The sequence below is a fragment of the Notothenia rossii genome (assembly GCF_949606895.1).
Source record: "Notothenia rossii genome assembly, chromosome: 4".
NCBI lineage: Eukaryota > Metazoa > Chordata > Actinopteri > Perciformes > Nototheniidae > Notothenia > Notothenia rossii.
The window spans coordinates 7,189,577-7,208,774 of NC_136902.1; the positions used below are offsets into that span (position 1 = coordinate 7,189,577).

General features: G+C 41.8%; 2 protein-coding genes across 3 annotated transcripts; both read right to left on the reverse strand.

Annotated features, from left to right (window-relative positions):
• Positions 1–5,836: 5,836 nt before the first annotated feature.
• LOC307034639 (C-type mannose receptor 2-like) lies at positions 5,837–9,982 on the reverse strand. The gene is made up of 6 exons (XM_079673464.1): positions 8,797–9,982; positions 8,448–8,617; positions 7,850–8,072; positions 6,923–7,255; positions 6,720–6,817; positions 5,837–6,256 (listed from the first exon to the last, which is right to left on the reverse strand). The coding sequence occupies exons 1-6, from the start codon at positions 8,831–8,833 to the stop codon at positions 6,137–6,139; spliced, it is 981 nt and encodes a 326-aa protein (XP_079529590.1). The 5' UTR covers positions 8,834–9,982; the 3' UTR covers positions 5,837–6,136.
• A 4,719-nt stretch (positions 9,983–14,701) lies between these two features.
• On the reverse strand, positions 14,702–18,910 carry LOC307038293 (uncharacterized protein). Of its 2 annotated transcripts, XM_079679679.1 has the most exons (5): positions 17,613–18,910; positions 16,289–16,949; positions 15,313–15,423; positions 15,017–15,095; positions 14,702–14,938 (listed from the first exon to the last, which is right to left on the reverse strand). In XM_079679679.1, the coding sequence occupies exons 2-5, from the start codon at positions 16,554–16,556 to the stop codon at positions 14,836–14,838; spliced, it is 561 nt and encodes a 186-aa protein (XP_079535805.1). In that variant the 5' UTR covers positions 16,557–16,949; positions 17,613–18,910; the 3' UTR covers positions 14,702–14,835. The 2 variants fall into 2 exon arrangements, with proteins under 2 accessions (XP_079535805.1, XP_079535804.1); XM_079679678.1 differs by having other exon boundaries at positions 14,702–15,095.
• Positions 18,911–19,198: the final 288 nt, after the last annotated feature.

Here is a 19,198-nt window from a genome sequence, read left to right on the forward strand (position 1 = left end):
AGTAGCATTTAGTACAGGAAGTGTAACATTCTTAAACAATGTATCCAGGCTATGGTCTTGTGCTGTGCACTCAGTTTGATATAAATTGGAGTCAAATGTTTGGAATTCGCATTTGCTGTTTATTAGCTTGGGATCATTTATAATATTACCTCCAGAGTCTCTTATAGCTGGAATTGATCATTTACCCTCTAGGCCAGGGGTCACCAACCTTTTTTAGGATGAGGGCTACTTTAAAAAAATAAAGCAAGTCGGGGGCTACTTTTACTCCTCTTTTTTTATTTTAACCTGCTTTATTTGGGGGTGGACCTCACATCCTCTAGGAGGGGCCTCACATCCTCCAGGGGGGATCTCACATCTTCTAGGGGGGTCCTCACCTCCACTAAAAGATTTTTTTTTAAATGTTGAAGTGAAATGCAACAATCTGCTGCACTTTGAGTACAAAATGAATTTATGGATACAGCTCTCAACACTCATATGAAAGAGAGCTATATACTTGTCAATACTCCAATCATCTTTAGAATATTATCACAACCAATAACAAATCATTTAAACTGGTATATTCTTATCTTATGTTACCTAATTAGCATTCTTTCTTTATATTTATGCATATTTTACTAATCACTCCCCTTTTAAACTGTTTTTTGTACGGTCCTATACACACTGGAATGACTTCTTACTTTATCTATATTAAATTGATAAAAGTGTGCTCTCCCTAGCTCTCTCTCTCGCTCGCTCTCTCTCTCTCTCTCTCTCTCTCTCTCTCTCTCTCTCTCTCTCTCTCTCTCTCTCCCCCTAGCTCTCTCGCTCGCTCACAGAGGCTGTGTGCTCCTCCTTGGCGATGACGGGTTGCGTTAAAAAATAATAATAAACATATTTGTAAAGTGGGAGGACACAAACGGGATTTCGAAAAGTGCGGGGGACATGTCCTCCCTGTCCCCAGTGGAGATTACGCCATGCCTGTGTGTGTGCGTCAAGTGGAATAAATATATATGCAAGTTACAACACACACAGAGTAAAACTCTGCTCCTCATGCGTTGGCTGGCATGATAGGCTGTTCAATGGGGCTGATGTGTTGTGTAGATTCTGCCAGAAGGAAAATCAGCGGGGAGGTGCCACATTGCTTTTCTTCCCGACTGCAACGCTGGTCCCGCAAATCAAGCAAGAACTTGATTGGTCGATATTCATTGTGGGGGTGGGGGAGGAGGGGTATTAGATAGATATAGAGTTGTAGTAAGTAGATAGAGTTCGCTATGATTTAGGTTTCGTTTATGCATAGAGTAGATTATTTTAATTACATTTCCTTTTTTGTTTTGGATTTGCTTGGCGAGCTATTTTTAGAACATGCCCGGCGGGCGACTCACGTTGCCCCTGCGGGCGACTGAGTGCCCGCGGGCACCGTGTTGGCTACCCCTGCTCTAGGCTATCTCAAGTCAACTAACTAAGTCACTGACTCACTGTGGATGGATTAAACAACAGTGTGTGTGTGTGTGTGTGTGTGTGTGTGTGTGTGTGTGTGTGTGTGTGTGTGTGTGTGTGTGTGTGTGTGTGTGTGTGTGTGTGTGTGTGTGTGTGTGTGTGTGTGTGTGTGTGTGTGTGTGTGTGTGTGTGTGTGTGTGTGTGTGTGTGTGTGTGTGTGTGTCCTACCTGTGTCGAACTGTTCTTTGTGACGCTTTGGCCAAGTTGAAGTTGTCCACATTGTAGGCACAGATCCTGAATCCTGAATCTCCCTCCACCAGCAGGGAGAGGAGCGAGAGAGGAGAGAGGAGAGGAAGAGGAAGAGGAAGGAAGCGCCACCTCATGGTCAGACTGGGGAGGGAAAACAACACATAATCTCATTGATGTGAAGCATTGAACGGTTCCATGTGAGGATAAAATAAAACAATGAAATAAGGTATGCTGAGTTTTGTCTTTTTGTTTAGCTATATGAAGTCATAAAGTTGATCTGAAATGAGGCTCCAACAACAGAGGGTGTCGTATGCAGTGTAGATTGTAAAGCCCCTTTAGGCAAAATTGTCATGATATTGATATATGATACGATAATACTGTTAGATCCAGTCTGTAATTTGTATTGCATCAAAGTAGCTTCCTCTGCAACATCACCAAAGACAATATTAAGACACGAAACAAGGAAACAGACATTTGAAAAACATCACAATCACTGAAGAGAAAAACCTGCTCAAGACCCTCTAACGTACTAAACGTGTACAAAATCGTGGGACCTTTCATTTATATTCCCTGTTGTTGGCCAGCCTCAATATGTTACGTTATGGAGGCTGCGTCAGAGTCTGAGGGAGCAGTTTTGACTTTAAAGCGGTACACAAACACTTGTACCACTTAGTATTGCAATACTGTGGAATCACAGATTTAAAAAACAGAAGAAGAATTTGTCTACTCGCCTAAAGACCTGAAATTCTGGAGACAATGTGTGAGCCACATAAATAAACCTGATGTGACTAAAAGATGTCTATAGAAAGTTATCAGTGAGACAACGTTTTTTTAATGCCAGGTCGGAATCAATGACTTTAAATAAAATAATGGATAAAAGTTGTGTCCTTTGGAATGTAATACTGTATTGCACTGATCATTGTATCTTATGTGTCCTTAAAACCAATACAAATACCTTGATAAAAGTTACCTTACATTTGCTATTTTGCTAATAATCTTTGCATATTTACAATGTTTTTTTCTCTTTGACAGTATGTGTTCAGCATAAGACTGCAGTGTCAGTTTGGGCAAGGGTAAATTCTAGCAGCTATGAATTTATTTGCCTGTTCTCATTTAACTTAAGCACACACCAATTTTCTAACATTTCTTATTGTCAGACATGCTGGCCTCCATCTTGATTTCTTGAGTGTTTATGAAAAAACGTGTCAACAGAGACAATGGTAGAAGACTTTATGGTTTCTATACTTCAAAATATTGTGATTTTCTTAATATAAATAAAAGCAATAACCTTAAACAAATGAAAAATTGCAGATGTAGATAAAATATTTATATTTCTTATTGATAACCTGAACTCCTTGAGCTGTCATCGATTTGACAAATGACAAACTGTAAAAAAGGAATTTAACTAAGTGGAGGGGCCTTGATTACTTTTTTCTTTTAGTCACATTAAACTATATATTGACTTAGACGTGTACATCAAATATGTTTTCTATTGAAGTGAAACCAAACACAGTGCGGAGAGACAGCGACTCTTCCCTTGAGATGGTATTCTCAGTTGTACACACAGAGGAAGCAGCGAGTTGGTGGAAAAACACTTTTAAACTGTGAGAAAGAAATGTCAGAAATGAAAGAAACAATGAACAACATGACTACAGGAGAGTTTTCCCAACCAAGAAACACAGCAGGAATGTTGGTGAACTTTAGCAGCATTTCTCATTTCCACAGTAGAAACTGAGTGTAAATATGCGACAGGTTTAGAGGTTAAACTGGTCTGAAGGAGGAGTGAGAGCATGTTCAGACCTGAGGCGGGGGGGCGACAGTCACCTGCACCATCTCCTATTTATATATGTTTGTATTAGCAGCTACAAAGACAGATAACTAAATACTTTGTTAATTATTATTACATCCACACTGAGCTTAGACAGGGAATCTCATGCAGTGTTCTTCATTTCTCAATACATTAGAATCCATGTGAGTTTGAAGCCGTTTGGTTTGTATCACATGATGCATCCTCTCAACATCATTGTAAATCATAGCTTGCTATTAAATCAATACAATAATTGTCATGGATTCAGAGACCAAGGTCTCTTTTAAAAAGGCTAAAGGGGATTTACACATGCAGTGAAATCAGATGGAAGAGTTTGGAGAACTGAAATCAAAGTGTTTTTGTAATTCGATGTGAAGTGCATACTGCATTAAACCCACTGTTGTAGATAAAACCCCACATTTTAATCACATGAATATGCATTTAAAGGGAAGAGGCCCAGCTGTGTCAGACCTTTAAGCACCCATGAATACATCATAGTGTGAATAGCCCTGGTTAGGGTCTCAGACATCCATTCAGACGGCTGTGAAGAACTCAAGACGTGAGGAAACGACAACCATCTCTGTTTTCCTTGTTGACACCTGAAGCTCACACTGATCTTGATCTTACTGTTGTCCTGCTGTTATCTACACAAACAGGGAGGTGACAGCACACGTTATCCTGCAGACTACAGCATTAAACAACAACCCTATACTAATGCTGAATGAATACTGATCCGACACAGTTTGGCCTCTCCTGCAACTTCATATTCACTATGTCAAGTCATAGAGAAAAGATGTTACTGTGAGTTTACGGCATTAAGCACTTCCTCTGTAAACATTGGGATTTCAGTGAGAAGTGCAGAAACAACTCTCTAAACTCATCCTTCTGATCTGTGTGCATCTGTTAGTCGCTCTTAAATGAGATTATTAACCTACAGTCTATCTGTGAGAACTTTCACCAATTCAACAATTTAATCAATTAAAGTACAATTATTAAACAGAATACGCTTTTTTTTGTTTTTTGTTGAAGCAATTGCAGTCTGTGGTGGAATGGTTGGATTTCTATTTAGTAGTAAAGACGGTTTTAGTAGCTGCTAGTTGCTATAAAATGGAACATGAAGCTGGGGTCACATTAGTTCACACACACACACACACACACACACACACACACACACACACACACACACACACACACACACACACACACACACACACACACACACACACACACACACACACACACACACACACTCACAAACACACTTAATACTAATAATTGAAATTAAATTTGATTACCAAAAGTGAATGTTTAAATTGGTGTTTTCATTCATAAGGTAATTTTACTTAGATACTATGTTATAAGAGTTTGCATTCAAGTCTTGCACTAAGAACCAGTAATACTTTATGGTTTAATATGTTGATTTCATTGTCTTGAGTTACAGGATGCTGTGTTAACTATAATATTTCATTTGACTGAGTTACACACACTAGGAGGTTATAAAGAAAGGGGGAAATGTTGTGTCCTGTTACTGTAGCCAGAGGGCGCTGTAGGACAGAGAGTTGATATAGGATGCCTGAAGGTGGAAGTTGGATAAAGAAGAATAAAGGAGGAAAGGATAGCACACGTGCCTACGGCTCATACTTTCTACCTACTTGCATACCTACAAAATACCACAAACTTCCAGCTTTATACTTTGGGTATTCTAGTAAAGCATTTGTACATGCTTTAATGTTAAACAAACTTTATTTTTCTTTGTGTCTGGATACCTGTTTCAAACACTTTGTTTTAGCTGCTCAAAGGGATTTTATTGTCACGGCCTCCATGGAGTTAGAACAGGACTTTTTATTGGAACTGAAAGACTCAGGTAATCTGAACAACACAGTAACTGAACTCTTCAGACAGAAAGAAAGGAGGATGGTTTTTGGGTACAAATAATCAAACGTATTGGTGAGTACTGGCTATAATGACTTTTATTTAACATTGTTGATCTTTTCTTGTCATTTTATGAAGTAAATATTGTTGCTTCTGCTAGAGATGATGTGCGGCGCAGCAGTGAAAGGAGGCTTGTTGAATTGTGTTGTTCGGTGTTCTTGCTTTAGTAATGGCATTCATTCTCTACATTAGAAACCTGTCTGTGACGCAGCGCCCTGTTATACTGCGTTAATGTATCATATTAATGGTTTCTATAGCCGTGACGTCATAATAATGCTAATAGGAGGTGGATTCATTCAGGTAGACGCTACTGAAGGCCTAGGTGTGAAATGCACGGCCTGTTACTGTTTTCAACATAACTCATTTGAAGATATTGTGAGACAAAAAAACAATAATTAGGATGCAAATAAAGAAAAACATTTTTGTCTGAAATTTCATTAAAGGTCATTTTTTTTATTGGTAATTTAATCTTAATCAAAATTCAACTAAAGCCAAACATTTTATTATTATCTCCCACCGGCCAAGCAAACACATTCAATAATAAAAACCCTAAACATATTAAATTCATAAACATATATAACAAGGAAAAGCATCACATTCTCTATCTTCTATCAAAATGATCGTAACTAATTGATTATTCAGATCATTGTTGCAGCTGAATTCTGTAACACGAGGACTTTGAGGAAAGAAATACACTTTTCTCTGATAAAAATCACACACAGCAATTCAGCTTTAGAGCTCATCCGTCTTCTTCTCCTCCTCCTCCTTCTGGAAGACTTGTCCATCCGGCTGCTTCCTCCAGGCCAGTTGGACGTTGTCGTCCAATCCCTGGGCCCTTAGGTTATTTTTCACCTGAGACACAAAAACTCATGATCATTATCGTTCCAATAAAAACAGATGATGTATCTTTAGTTCACTCATCTGAAATGGTAGCTGTTCCCCTTATTTCTTCCAGTGTAAAGGCTTACCTCAGGTTATGGAATAGTATTTGTACATGTTCCTAATGCATTTGGTGGCATGTGGCTAAGTTTCTGCTATTTACTTCTGCACATATTTACACGTCTTCTTCCTAAATGCTTGGGTCCTGTTATTTGTGGCCAAAGTATTGAATGTATAATGGATATAGAATTTCATTCATGTTCCTCTTGGTCCATTTCATTCGTATTGAAATTAATTTACTGCATTTTCTTTCGTTGAATTCATTATTCTTTAATAGTTATTTATTTGTTTCCTACCTCTTTCGTCTCTTGTTCTCATGTCATGTGAATTTCCTTTCTGGAGATGATTTTGCATAAAAGTAGAAAACATGATTTACCTCCACCAACATCGCATCCAGAAAAGCGGGGTAGTTCAGATCCACACCGTTTGGTTTCTCCACCCTCACCTTGATCACTTGCATTGAAACAGGCACAGCTAGAAACACAAACAAACTTCATCAGTCACAACGTTTATGGTGTCTTCTTTTTCAACAGACTCAATATCATCACTTGCTTTGACGCAGCTGTGAATTTTACTCACTGTAGCAAATGAAATGTTTCTCCAGTCCACAGTCCAAGTCCTCCCATTTTCCAGAGTTGTCGAAAGCTGCAGCCACACAAACTTTGAGACCTACGTAGTTAGGTTCATTTACCTTCCAGTACTTGAAGGAGGAGTTGCTTCCATCGGACCACTTCCAGGAGTCTCTGTAGAGGCCGATCCAGGCACTATAATGTCCCGACCACAGCTCAACAATCTGCTGGTTCTCTGCCGGGTTTCTCACACTGGCCAGGTCTGTGTGGTTTTCTCTGCAGTAGCTCTGGGCCTCAATCCATGTCATTCTGCTCTCAATGAGGACAAATGTAGCATTCGGCCCTGAAAATAGACCCCAGAGAAGCTGAGTAGAGGCACCACGACATACAGCCTGACATCAATGCCACATCTCTGGTGGTATTGATGCCTTTATAATATAACATATTACATTTAAATCCCACACATGTGTACTTTGTCATTTGTAGTTCTGGGGTTTTTCAACACATGAATGTTGGCAAGAAACTTTAGTAGTATCAGTGGAAGAAGTATTCAGATCTTTGAGTAAAAGCAGGAGTACAACGATGTGAATATACTGTGTTACAGGTTAAAGCTTCATTCAAATGATATTGATTCTATATTGTTCTTATTCTGTTTAGCACAGATGTATAAGATGTAAAACGTACCTACAATTCTGAAACAAGTTTGCAAAGAATTGTGTATAAATCATTTCCTTTTACGTTATCTTTTAAATGAAACCATGTGAGAATTTTAGTGAAAAGGGAAATGTCTTTAGTGGAACTGCTAACAAAAGAAAAAAAAGTCACAAAGAAAAAAAGGTTGTGAACCGCTAGTTAGATAAAGACCAATTAATTGTATTTCAGAAGCTTAAGATATGATTTGAAATGTGTTATATTAATTCTAAGTTTATATTCTTACCTGTGACATCAAAGCAGATCACCCTGAGGGGGGTATTACAAAAATAATCACCCCATGCTCCTGTTCCACCAAAATGAAAATATGAGCATTCCTCATTTTGCCCGTTGTCTGGTTCTCCAGACCTCCATGGTCTGAACTCCGTCTCCCCCGGTCCGTAGAAGCTTGGGTCTGACATCGACCACTTCCAGGCGTCCCGGTCATCGTGCAGCCCTATCCAGGCTGACTGAAAGCAAGACATTGTTATAATGATTACATCCTGTTGAAGCTTTTAAAGCTGCTGCTTGAGAAAATGTGTATGTTTAATAAAGAGAAGGTTTGTTTTGCCTTCATGAGACCAGCCTTGGTACGTGGTGATCTAAAGGGAATCCCCTCAAGTCAACATTCATTTACAGCCTTGTTACTCTGAACCTCTTCCACTTTATTACAGGGTTTGATGCTATAGCTTTGGCTTCAAACATTTTCAACTCTGTTTTAATACTCAGGTTCCCATAGGACTTTAAAACAGGTTTAGCTTTCTGTAATAATCTCTCCTTTTTAAATTTGACTCTAAAAGAAATGTAATTCATTTGAATCGAAAGACAGAGAAAAGTGACCTCACTTGGTTGTATTGGCCTGCCATGTTGTTCAGGAGCTCCACAACCTCCATGCTGTCTACAGTGGCCAGGTCTGTGTGTTTCTCTCTGCAGTATCTCTGGGCTTCAGGCATGGTCTTTGCTTCAGAAACAAAATGGTACTGACGTTCAGCATGTGAGGAGACAGCGCTCAGCCCTGCAGAGACACAGACACTTTGATTAGATTCAGTATCAATTACTGAACCAAGTTCTCCAAATTACATTAAAGTTAAACTGTAAATTAAATAACTTAAGTAATTGTCAGTGGGAAACCAAAATAGAAAGTTCTAAAAATGGCTAATGGGATAACATATTTTAAATAAAAATAATAATTACCTGAAAGAGCGATGATGATCAGAAGAGCTTTTTCCATCCTTGCCTCTTCCCTGTTCCTCTCTTTTGGAATGAGACCGGAGATGTGCAGCTGTTGACATTATAGATTAGGTAAAATGCAAAGTGGATATGGAACGGACAGCTTTTTTACATCAGGCTTATTTAGTTACATTTGCACATGCATTTACATGTGCAAATGTAACTTTTACAGCTTACAAGCTAATACATTTAAAAGATCACAAAACCGGTGTAAGAATTATTACACTCACTTCCAGCTTCATACTTTGGGTATTCCAGTAAAACATTTGGACATGCTTTAATGTTACATAACATTTATTTTTCTTTGTGTCTGGATACCTGTTTCAAACGCTTTGTTTTAGCTGCTCAAAAGGATTTTACTTTCACGGCAAAGGCTTAAGTCCATGTTCACCCTCTGATGGTGCTTACTGCAAACCAAAATGAACTGAGACACATTCAGAATGTTTAGAGCTGCTTTATATTTAAAAACCTCAAAACTTCAAGAATCAATTTATAGTCTAAAAGGCATTACCTATATTTAAAAAAGAAAAGCGTCTTGTCATCCAGGATCTTGCATATATTCCGGCCAAACATCTCTCACCACTCATCTTATACATTTCCCCCAACAAGAGGACATGCCCTCCATTACAAAGTGCACCATGATGGATGTGGCTGAGGTTGAATTGTTCTCAGGAAGGTTCATGTATAAAGAGAACTGAGCAGTGTCAGAAGCAGGACTCTGTTCATTCCTATATTCCACAATGTGTTTTGACAGAAATAGACTGAACTGACTCGACTTCCAGGATCAGCCTCCATGGCGTTAGAACAGGACTTATTATTGGAACTGAAACACTCAGGTAATCTGAACAACACAGTAACTGAACTCTTCAGACAGAAAGAAAGGAGGATGGTTTTTGGGTACAAATAATCAAACGTATTGGTGAGTACTGGCTATAATGACTTTTATTTAACATTGTTGATCTTTTCTTGTCATTTTATGAAGTAAATATTGTTGCTTCTGCTAGAGATGATGTGCGGCGCAGCAGTGAAAGGAGGCTTGTTGAATTGTGTTGTTCGGTGTTCTTGCTTTAGTAATGGCATTCATTCTCTACATTAGAAACCTGTCTGTGACGCAGCGCCCTGTTATACTGCGTTAATGTATCATATTAATGGTTTCTATAGCCGTGACGTCGTAATAATGCTATTAGGAGGTGGATTCATTCAGGTAGACGCTACTGAAGGCCTAGGTGTGAAATGCACGGCCTGTTACTGTTTTCAACATAACTTATTTGAAGACATTGTGAGACAAAAAAACAATAATTAGGATGCAAATAAAGAAACATATTTTTGTATGAAATTTCATTAAAGGTCATTTTTTTATTGGTAATTTAATCTTAACCAAAATTCAACTAAAGCCAAACATTTTATTATTATCTCCCACCGGCCAAGCAAACACATTCAATATTAAAAACCCTAAACATATTAAATTCATAAACATATATAACAAGGAAAAGCATCACATTCTCTATCTTCTATCAAAAATGATCGTAACTAATTGATTATTCAGATCATTGTTGCAGCTGTATTCTGTAACACGAGGACTTTGAGGAAAGAAATACACTTTTCTCTGATAAAAATCACACACAGCAATTCAGCTTTAGAGCTCATCCCTCTTCTTCTTCTTCTCCTCCTTCTGGAAGACTTGTCCACCCGGCTGCTTCCTCCAGGCCAGTTGGACGTTGTCGTCCAATCCCTGGGCCCTCAGGTTCTTTTTCGCCTGAGACACAAAAACTCATGATCATTATGGTTCCAATAAAAACAGATGATGTATCTTTAGTTCACTCATCTGAAATGGTAGCTGTTCCCCTTATTTCTTCCAGTGTAAAGGCTTACCTCAGGTTATGGAATAGTATTTGTACATGTTCCTAATGCATTTGGTGGCATGTGGCTAAGTTTCTGCTATTTACTTCTGCACATATTTACACGTCTTCTTACTAAATGCTTGGGTCCTGTTATTTGTGGCCAAAGTATTGAATGTATAATGGATATAGAATTTCATTCATGTTCCTCTTGGTCCATTTCATTCGTATTGAAATTAATTTACTATATTTTCTTTTGTTGAATTCATTATTCTTTAATAGATATTTATTTGTTTCCTTCCTCTTTCGTCTCTTGTTCTCATGTCATGTGAATTTCCTTTCTGGAGATGTTTTTGCATAAAAGTAGAAAACATGATTTACCTCCACCAACATCGCATCCAGAAAAGCTTGGTCGTTCAGATCCACACCGTTTGGTTTCTCCACCCTCACCTTTATTATCACTTGCAATGAAACAGGCACAACATCTAGAAACTAGGGGTGCACCGAATGGGAAATTCTTCGCCGATACCGAAAATAGGAAACAGTTGGCCGAATGCCGAAAGGCCGAAAATTATTAATATATATATATATTGTATACATTTTTTACCAATGTTGTTCAGCTAGCTGATTATGGAAAAAGACATGATTATGGCAAAACTTAACTTAAATAATAATCACTATTATGGGTCCATAAAACATTTATTCAGCACTTTTGAATGCATACAGTACATTAATTCCAAGTCAAGTGCATTTTCTTTTCTCTGTAGGATAACTACAACAAAGTTCATTCAGAACAAAGCCAAGGTGCTTTAAAACTGCATAAACATCGAGGCCAGTAGGCCTACAACAAAATAGTGTAAATAAAGACTGTAACAGCCAGGCCTTCAACAACAACAAATGCACCTATAAGTTTGGTAACGTGTTGTTGTGATGACGTAATCAAAACGCGGCGACAAGCACGGCGCGCGACCATGCTCGCGGCTGGCTCACAGCCAACATGTCTGCCGCTTGGAGATATTTGAAAATATCAGAGAAAGAGGCGTGGATTACGATTTGTAAAACGTGTTCAGCTGACATTTCTCGAGGGGGTGTAACTGCAAAGACTTTCACCACTTCAGGATTACTCCACCACTTGAAATCAAAACACCCGGACAAATATGCGGAGTATGATCAACGTAACCCTGTGCTCTGACATTCGGTGATATTTTTTCGGTGCTAAAACCATTTCGGCCGAAAGCCGAAATGGCCTTTATAACCATTTTCGGCCGATAATTTTCAGTGGCCGAATATTCGGTGCATCCCTACTAAAGACACAAACAAACTTCATCAGTCACAACGTTTATGGTGTCTTCTTTTTCAACAGACTCAATATCTTCACTTGCTTTACTCGCTGTAGCAAATGAATGGTTTCTTCACTCCACAGTCCAAGTCCTCCCATTTTCCAGAGTTGTGGAAAGCTGCAGCCACACACACCTTTAAAGCACTGAGGTCAGGTTTATTTGCTGCCCAGTACTTGAAGGAGGAGTTACTTCCATCGGACCACTTCCAGGAGTCTCTGTAAAGGCCGATCCAATACAAACCCCCTCCAGGTAACAGGTGAAATAACTGCTGGTTCTCCGCTGGGTTTCTCACACTGGCCAGGTCTGTGTGGTGTCCTCTGCAGTAGCTCTGGGCCTCAGTCCATGTCATGTACCTGTCAATGCGGACAAATGTGTCACGATCACAGGTACAGATCAGAACCCAATAGCACGACTCAGATACAACCAGTGTATAGCAATGTTCAGTTTATTCAGGTCAGGGACAGGCAGGGTCAAAATCAGGAAATCCATCAGACAGGCAACCAGAACCAGACAGGGAGCAGGCAGGAACTCGAGATCCTTAAACAGGCAGGCAGGGATCAAAAACCGGGCAGGACAAAAATCTAGGCTAGAGAACAACACTCACTGGAGAGCTTGGCGGAAACGACAAGACAATCTGGCAAAGGACAAGTGATAGTGAGGTGGTATAAATACTGTGGAGTGATGAGGGAATGAGTAACAGGTGAGGGGAAGGGCTGGGGAGACCAGGTGAGGGAAGTGAGCTGATTACAAGGGCCACCAAACAAACAATAATAGAAGTGTCTAACTTGTGACAGAACCCCCCCCCCCCCCCCCCCCCCCCCCCTCTATGGACGGCTCCTGACATCCCACGTGGTTGATCGGGATGAGCCTGGTGAAAGTCAGTAATGAGAGATGGGTCAAAGATACTGCAAGCGGGCACCCATGAACGCTCTTCAGGACCATAACCCTCCCAGTGTACCCAGGGTAGGATGAATCTTCATAGAAGGGGGCAGACGCAGGCGGACAGCTGCAGGATTGATGACTCATATGGGAAATGGGCCTACAAAACGGGGGGACAACTTCTTTGACTCAACTCTGAGAGGGAGATCCCGTGTGGAGAGCCAGACACGTTGCCCTGGGGAGTACTGTGGAGCTGGCTTGCGACGGCGATTGGCGGTCCGTTGATAACGGTCGGAAGAGCACAGGAGCGCGGAGCGGGCCTTTAACCACATGCGTCGACATCGGCTTACAAACGTCTGTGCAGATGGGACGCTGGCCTCACGTTCCTGTGCAGGGAAAAGGGGTGGCTGGTATCCGCAGGAGTATGGAATGGAGAAAGACCAGTATCAGAACTAGGAAGGGTGTTGTGGGCAGACTCAACCCATAGAATCTGCCTCGACCAGGAGGAGGGAGTGGAGGAGGCTAGACAGCGTAAGGCAGTCTCCATCTCCTGGTTCATTCGCTCTGCTTGACCATTGGACTGGGGATGCAATCCGGACGAGAGACTGAGACTGGCTCCCAGCAGCCTGCAAAACTCGGGCCAAAAACGAGAAGTAAATTGTGGTCCCCGATCAGACACAACGTCACTGGGGAGACCATGCAGCCTGAACACATGTTGTAGCATGATTTCAGACGTTTCCTTGGCAGTAGGTAATTTGGTTAATGGAATAAGCAGGGAAGACTTGGAAAACTGGTCTATGACTGTGAGTATGACTGTGTTACCGTCTGAGGGTGGTAGTCCAGTGACAAAATCCAAGGAGATGTGGGACCAGGGACGATGAGGGATAGGCAAGGGATGAAGAAGACCGGAGGGAGCTTGGCGTGAGGTCTTATTTTGGGAGCAGACTAGGCAAGCAGCAATGAATTCCTTGGTATCCTTCTCCATGGAAGATCACCAAAATCCCTGTCGAATCAGGGCTAGGGACCGTCTCACTCCTGAGTGACAAGCCAGGCGAGAAGTATGACCCCACTGGAGAACCTGGGTACGGAGAGTGGCAGGAACAAACAGACAGTTAACAGGACAGGCACTTGGGGCTGGGTGTTCAGCATGAGAGCGCTTGACCTTATCCTCCACCTCCCAGGTCACCAGACCAATGACACATGTAGAAGCGATGATATTCTCAGTAAGAGATGGAGAGCTCTCAGGGCGTCAGGTTTGATGTCCTTAGAACCAGGTCGAGACAGGGCGTCAGGTTTGATGTTCTTAGAACTAGGTCTGTATGAAAGAGAAAAATCAAAGCGCGTGAAAAACAGAGCCCACCTGGCTTGACGAGAGTTCAGCCGCTTAGCTGAACGGATGTACTCCAAATGTTTGTGGTCAGTCCAGACCACACAAGGCTGCTCTGCTCCCTCCAACCAGTGTCTCCATTCTTCCAGGGCAAGTTTCACTGCCAACAGTTCTCGATTTCCAATGTCATAATTTCTTTCTGCTGGGGACAGCTTCCGAGAGAAGAAGGCACACGGGTGCATCTTCTGATCCTCGGCCGACCGTTGAGAAAGAACTGCCCCAACTCCAGTGTCCGACGCATCTACCTCTACAGTAAACTGCCGAGTAGAATCTGGAAAATTCAAAATAGGAGCAGAGGTGAAGCGTGACTTTAACTTACCAAAAGCCCCTTCGGCCACAGAGGACCACTGGAAGGGAATGTTCTGAGAGGTGAGAGCTGAAAGAGAGGGGCTGCCACCAAACTGTAGTTTTGAATGAACCTCCGGTAGAAGTTGGCAAAACCCAGAAAGCATTGGAGCTCCTTGCGTGTTGAAGGGCGTGGCCAGTCAGTCACCGCCTTGGTCTTGTCAGGATCCATCTTGATGTTTCCGGTGGAGACCACACATCCCAGGAAAGGGACTTATGTGGTGTGGAACACACACTTCTCGGCCTTGACAAAGGGGTGGTTCTCCAAGAGCCTCTGGAGGACTAGGCGAACATGGACCACATGCTCCTGTTTTGACCTGGAAAAAATCAAAATGTCATCCAGGTATACAAAAACACAGATATTGAGTAGATCCCGCAGAACATCATTCACCAACCCCTGGAAGACTGCAGGTGCATTGGTGAGTCCAAAAGGCATGACTAAATACTCATAATGTCCACTAGGAGTGTTAAATCCTGAGAAAAAAGAGAGAACAAAGATGTAAGCAAATTGTGTTTTATACAATTGTATGTTAGTATGACATCATAACTGCAATAGGTATATGTTGTTTTAAAATTATGCCTATTGTCTATAAATTAAGACTATTGTTATAGATAGATAGATAGATAGATAGATAGATAGATAGATAGATAGATGGGGTTATTAAGCCTACATTCTTCTGTTTGACTGTACCTGCAGTTCCTCCCTGACTTCCATCACTTTCTCTCTCTCTCTTTCTCTCTGCCTGTCCTGTCTCTTCCTTAGCAAAGCTGAGCTTCGACTGACGTAGTCTTTTCATTATATCTGATTCAGTGTAAAAAGAAAACAATACAATATTACATCTTCGATGTTTTACTCAAATTGAAATGAAAGAAAAGCATTACAACGTTTGTTAAAAGGTAATCCTTCTGACATTGGATGGATGTAATTAACTTTAGCTCTCTAGCTAGTTTATTCACGCAATTTAAACCAAAGTTTAGCCTATAGTTGCAATATAAGTTAGTGTGCATGTTGTCGGACGTCCACTGACTGCTGGTCCTATGATGTCCTGTGAGGTACAGAAACGCAAGCAGGCCGCTGGACTCACATCTCTAGATACCTCATCACTCCTCCGCTGCAACGATACAAGCCCGAGCTGCGGTGGTTTGTTGATACCGTTGATACAGCGCTGCGTTATACATGTTGTCTTCTTCTGTTTGCTTTAATCGAGGCCGCGTAGTTATGCAACGCCCCCATGGTCAGTAAATGGAAGTACTACAAAGAACCCCAGTTGCAGTTATTTCACAAGTTTTGTTACAAAACAGCTCGGAAAATATTACCGAGGTCCGGACCTCGGTGACCTCAATGGTAGATACGGCCATGTCGGCTATGGTACGAAACTCGATGGAGTAATCGGACACAGATCTCCCTCCTTGCGCTAGGTTAAATAGTCCCCGAGCGACCTCTCTTCCGGGTGTAGAGTGATCAAAGACTTTACGCAGTTCATCGGAGAATAGGCTTACAGACGAGCAGGCAGAGGATTGTCTCTCCCATTCGGCGGTACCCCAGTCTTTAGCTTTGCCCGTGAGAAGAGAGACAATATACACCACCCGGGATCTTTCTGTTGGGAAGGCGGAAGGCTGAAGCTCGAAGGCGAGGGAACATTGGACCAGGAATGGTCTGCACGAACCTGGGGCTCCAGAGCAGCGTTCCGGAGGAGGCAGATGTGAATCCGATGCCGGAGGATTCTGGATTCGAACAGCGGAAGCTGGAGTTAGTTCCGGACTTTGGACCGTAGCAGGAAGGTTCTGAAGATGATCACGGAGATTCACAAAGGTCCGTTCGTGACGAGCGGCCATCTCCTGCATAGCTTCAGCCATGAAGGTAAGCTGCTGCTCGTGGCGTTGTAACATGATATCTTGCGTCAGCAGTTCTGTCGCTGAGTCGGCTGGGTTCATGTTGGCCAGATTGTACTGTCATGATCACAGGTACAGATCACAACCCAATAACACGACTCAGATACAACCAGTGTATAGCAATGTTCAGTTTATTCAGGTCAGGGACAGGCAGGGTCAGAACCAGGAAATCCGTCAGACAGGCAACCAGAACTCGCGATCCGTAAACAGGCAGGCAGGGATCAAAAACCGGGCAGGACAAAAATCTAGGCTAGAGAACAACACTCACTGGAGAGCTTGGCGGAAACGACAAGACAATCTGGCAAAGGACAAGTGATAGTGAGGTGGTATAAATACTGTGGCGTGATGAGGGAATGAGTAACAGGTGAGGAGAAGGGCTGGGGAGACCAGGTGAGGGAAGTGAGCTGATTACAAGGGCCTGGAGGAAGGCGGGATCTGAAATGACAGGAGAGTTTAGATGAGCCACCTAACAAACAATAATAGAAGTGTCTAACTTGTGACAAAATGTAGCATTCGGCCCTGAAAATGGACCCCAGAGAAGCTGAGTAGAGGCACCACAACATACAGCCTGACATCAATGCCACATCTCTGGTGGTATTGATGTCTTTATAATATAAAACATTACATTTAAATCCCACCCATGTGTACTTTGTCATTTGTAGTTCTGGTGTTTTTCAACACATGAATGTTGGCAAGAAACTTTAGAAGTATCAGTGGAAGAAGTATTCAGATACTTGAGTAAAAGCACGAGTACAACAATGTGAGTATACTCTGTTACAGGTTAAAGCTTCATTCAAATGATATTGATTCTATATTGTTCTTATTCTGTTTAGCACAGATCTATAAGATGTAAAACGTACCTACAATTCTGAAACAAGTTTGCAAAACATTGTGTACACATAATTTCCTTTTACGTTATCTTTTAAATGAAACCATGTGAGAACTTTAGTGAAAATCATAGACATCTGAATCATGACAAGGAGTCACAAGAAAAAAGGTTGGGAACTGCTAGTTAGATAAAGATCAATGCATTGTATTTCAGAAGCCTTAAATGTGTTTTAAATGTGTTTAATATTAATTTAAAGTTTATATTCTTACCTGTCCCGGTCATCGTGCAGCCCTATCCAGGCTGACTGAAAGCAAGAAATTGTTATAATTGTGTTTCTCTCTGCAGTATCTCTGGGCTTCAGACATGGTATTTGCTTCATAAACAAAATGGTACTGACGTTCAGCATGTGAGGAGACAGCGCTCAGCCCTGCAGAGACACACACACTTTGATTAGATTCAATATCAATTACTGAACCAACTTCTCCAAATTACATTAAAGTTAAACTGTAAATTAAACAACTTAAGTAATTGTCAGAGGGAAACCACAATACAAAGTACTAACATTTGCTAATAGATAAGATGCAGTATTTTAAATGAAAATATATAAAACTCTTGCCTGAAAGAGCGATGATGATCAGACAAACTTATTCCATCCTTGTCTCTTCCCTGCTCTTCTCTTTTGGACTGAGACTGTAGATGTGCAGCTTTTTACATTATACATTAGGTTAAACATTAACTAACATTATGCATTGGTTAGCTGCACTCTTCGACCTAATGCAAAGTGGATATCGGTTTATTATATCAGGCTTATTTACTTACATTTGCACATGCATTTACAAGAAAAGACCAATAGAGAAATATGGGCTATGGGTGATACACAGCAGGAAAACCAAATGACAACTGTATTTCAATGCAGCCACCACGAAAATGTCCTTCAACGGCCGGCGCACTTCCTTGGGTCTTGGGTCGGGAAGGTTCCTAACGGAGTGAAATGACTCAAAAGTTCCTCAGTGTCAGGCGTGATAAGAGCTACTCAGATTCTCTAGATCAGGGGTCGGCAACCCCTGGCACACGTGCCACCATTGGCAGGCGGCACCGTAACCAGTGGCACACTAGGAATAAGTGGAATAAGTGTGCAAAATATTAAAATTGTATTTTCGGATCCTGAACGAGACAGCCGGCAGAGCGCGTCTCCCCGTTAACTGCAGAAGGAAGCCATGCATGCAACGCAGCCCCGCTCTCTTTAACGGCCCGTCCACACGGCGGCGTGCGTTGAAGCTTCAACGCTTCTGCCCTTTCACTTTGAATGGGGTGACGTCACGTTTCGCCGAAGTGTATTGTGGGAGTGAAGCGTAGATTTGCTCGCGTTGCTGTCGACGAAAGTTGAGCAATGTTCAACTTTTGAAGCTTCGGCGGAAGCGTCAGCCAATCGAATCGTATGCCAGTACAAGCTCTAGCCATTCAAACCGCGTGCTTGTGTGTCCGGGGCGGGAGATTCATGTGATTGGTTGTTGGTCGAGTTTCAGCCCCCCCCGCCGGCAAGCGATAACGCACGCCGCCGTGTGGACAGGCCGTAACTCCAGCAGGCCGTAACTCCAGCAGGCCGTAACTCCAGGCCGTAACTCCAGGCGACTTTCTGCCGCTTTCCTCTGTGGTGCAGTGCTGATCGTTTCACCACGGAGGAAAGCACTTCAGTAATTGCAGTACCCATAAGGAGCTGTACAAATGCCGCAGTTTTTGCGTGGCTGTGTATTTAGTTGAAAGCCCAGTGGCGATCTGCTCATCTCTCATCTAAATAATATGCTACACAGGGGCGGACTGGCCATCTGTGTGTGATGGAGAATCACAGAACGGA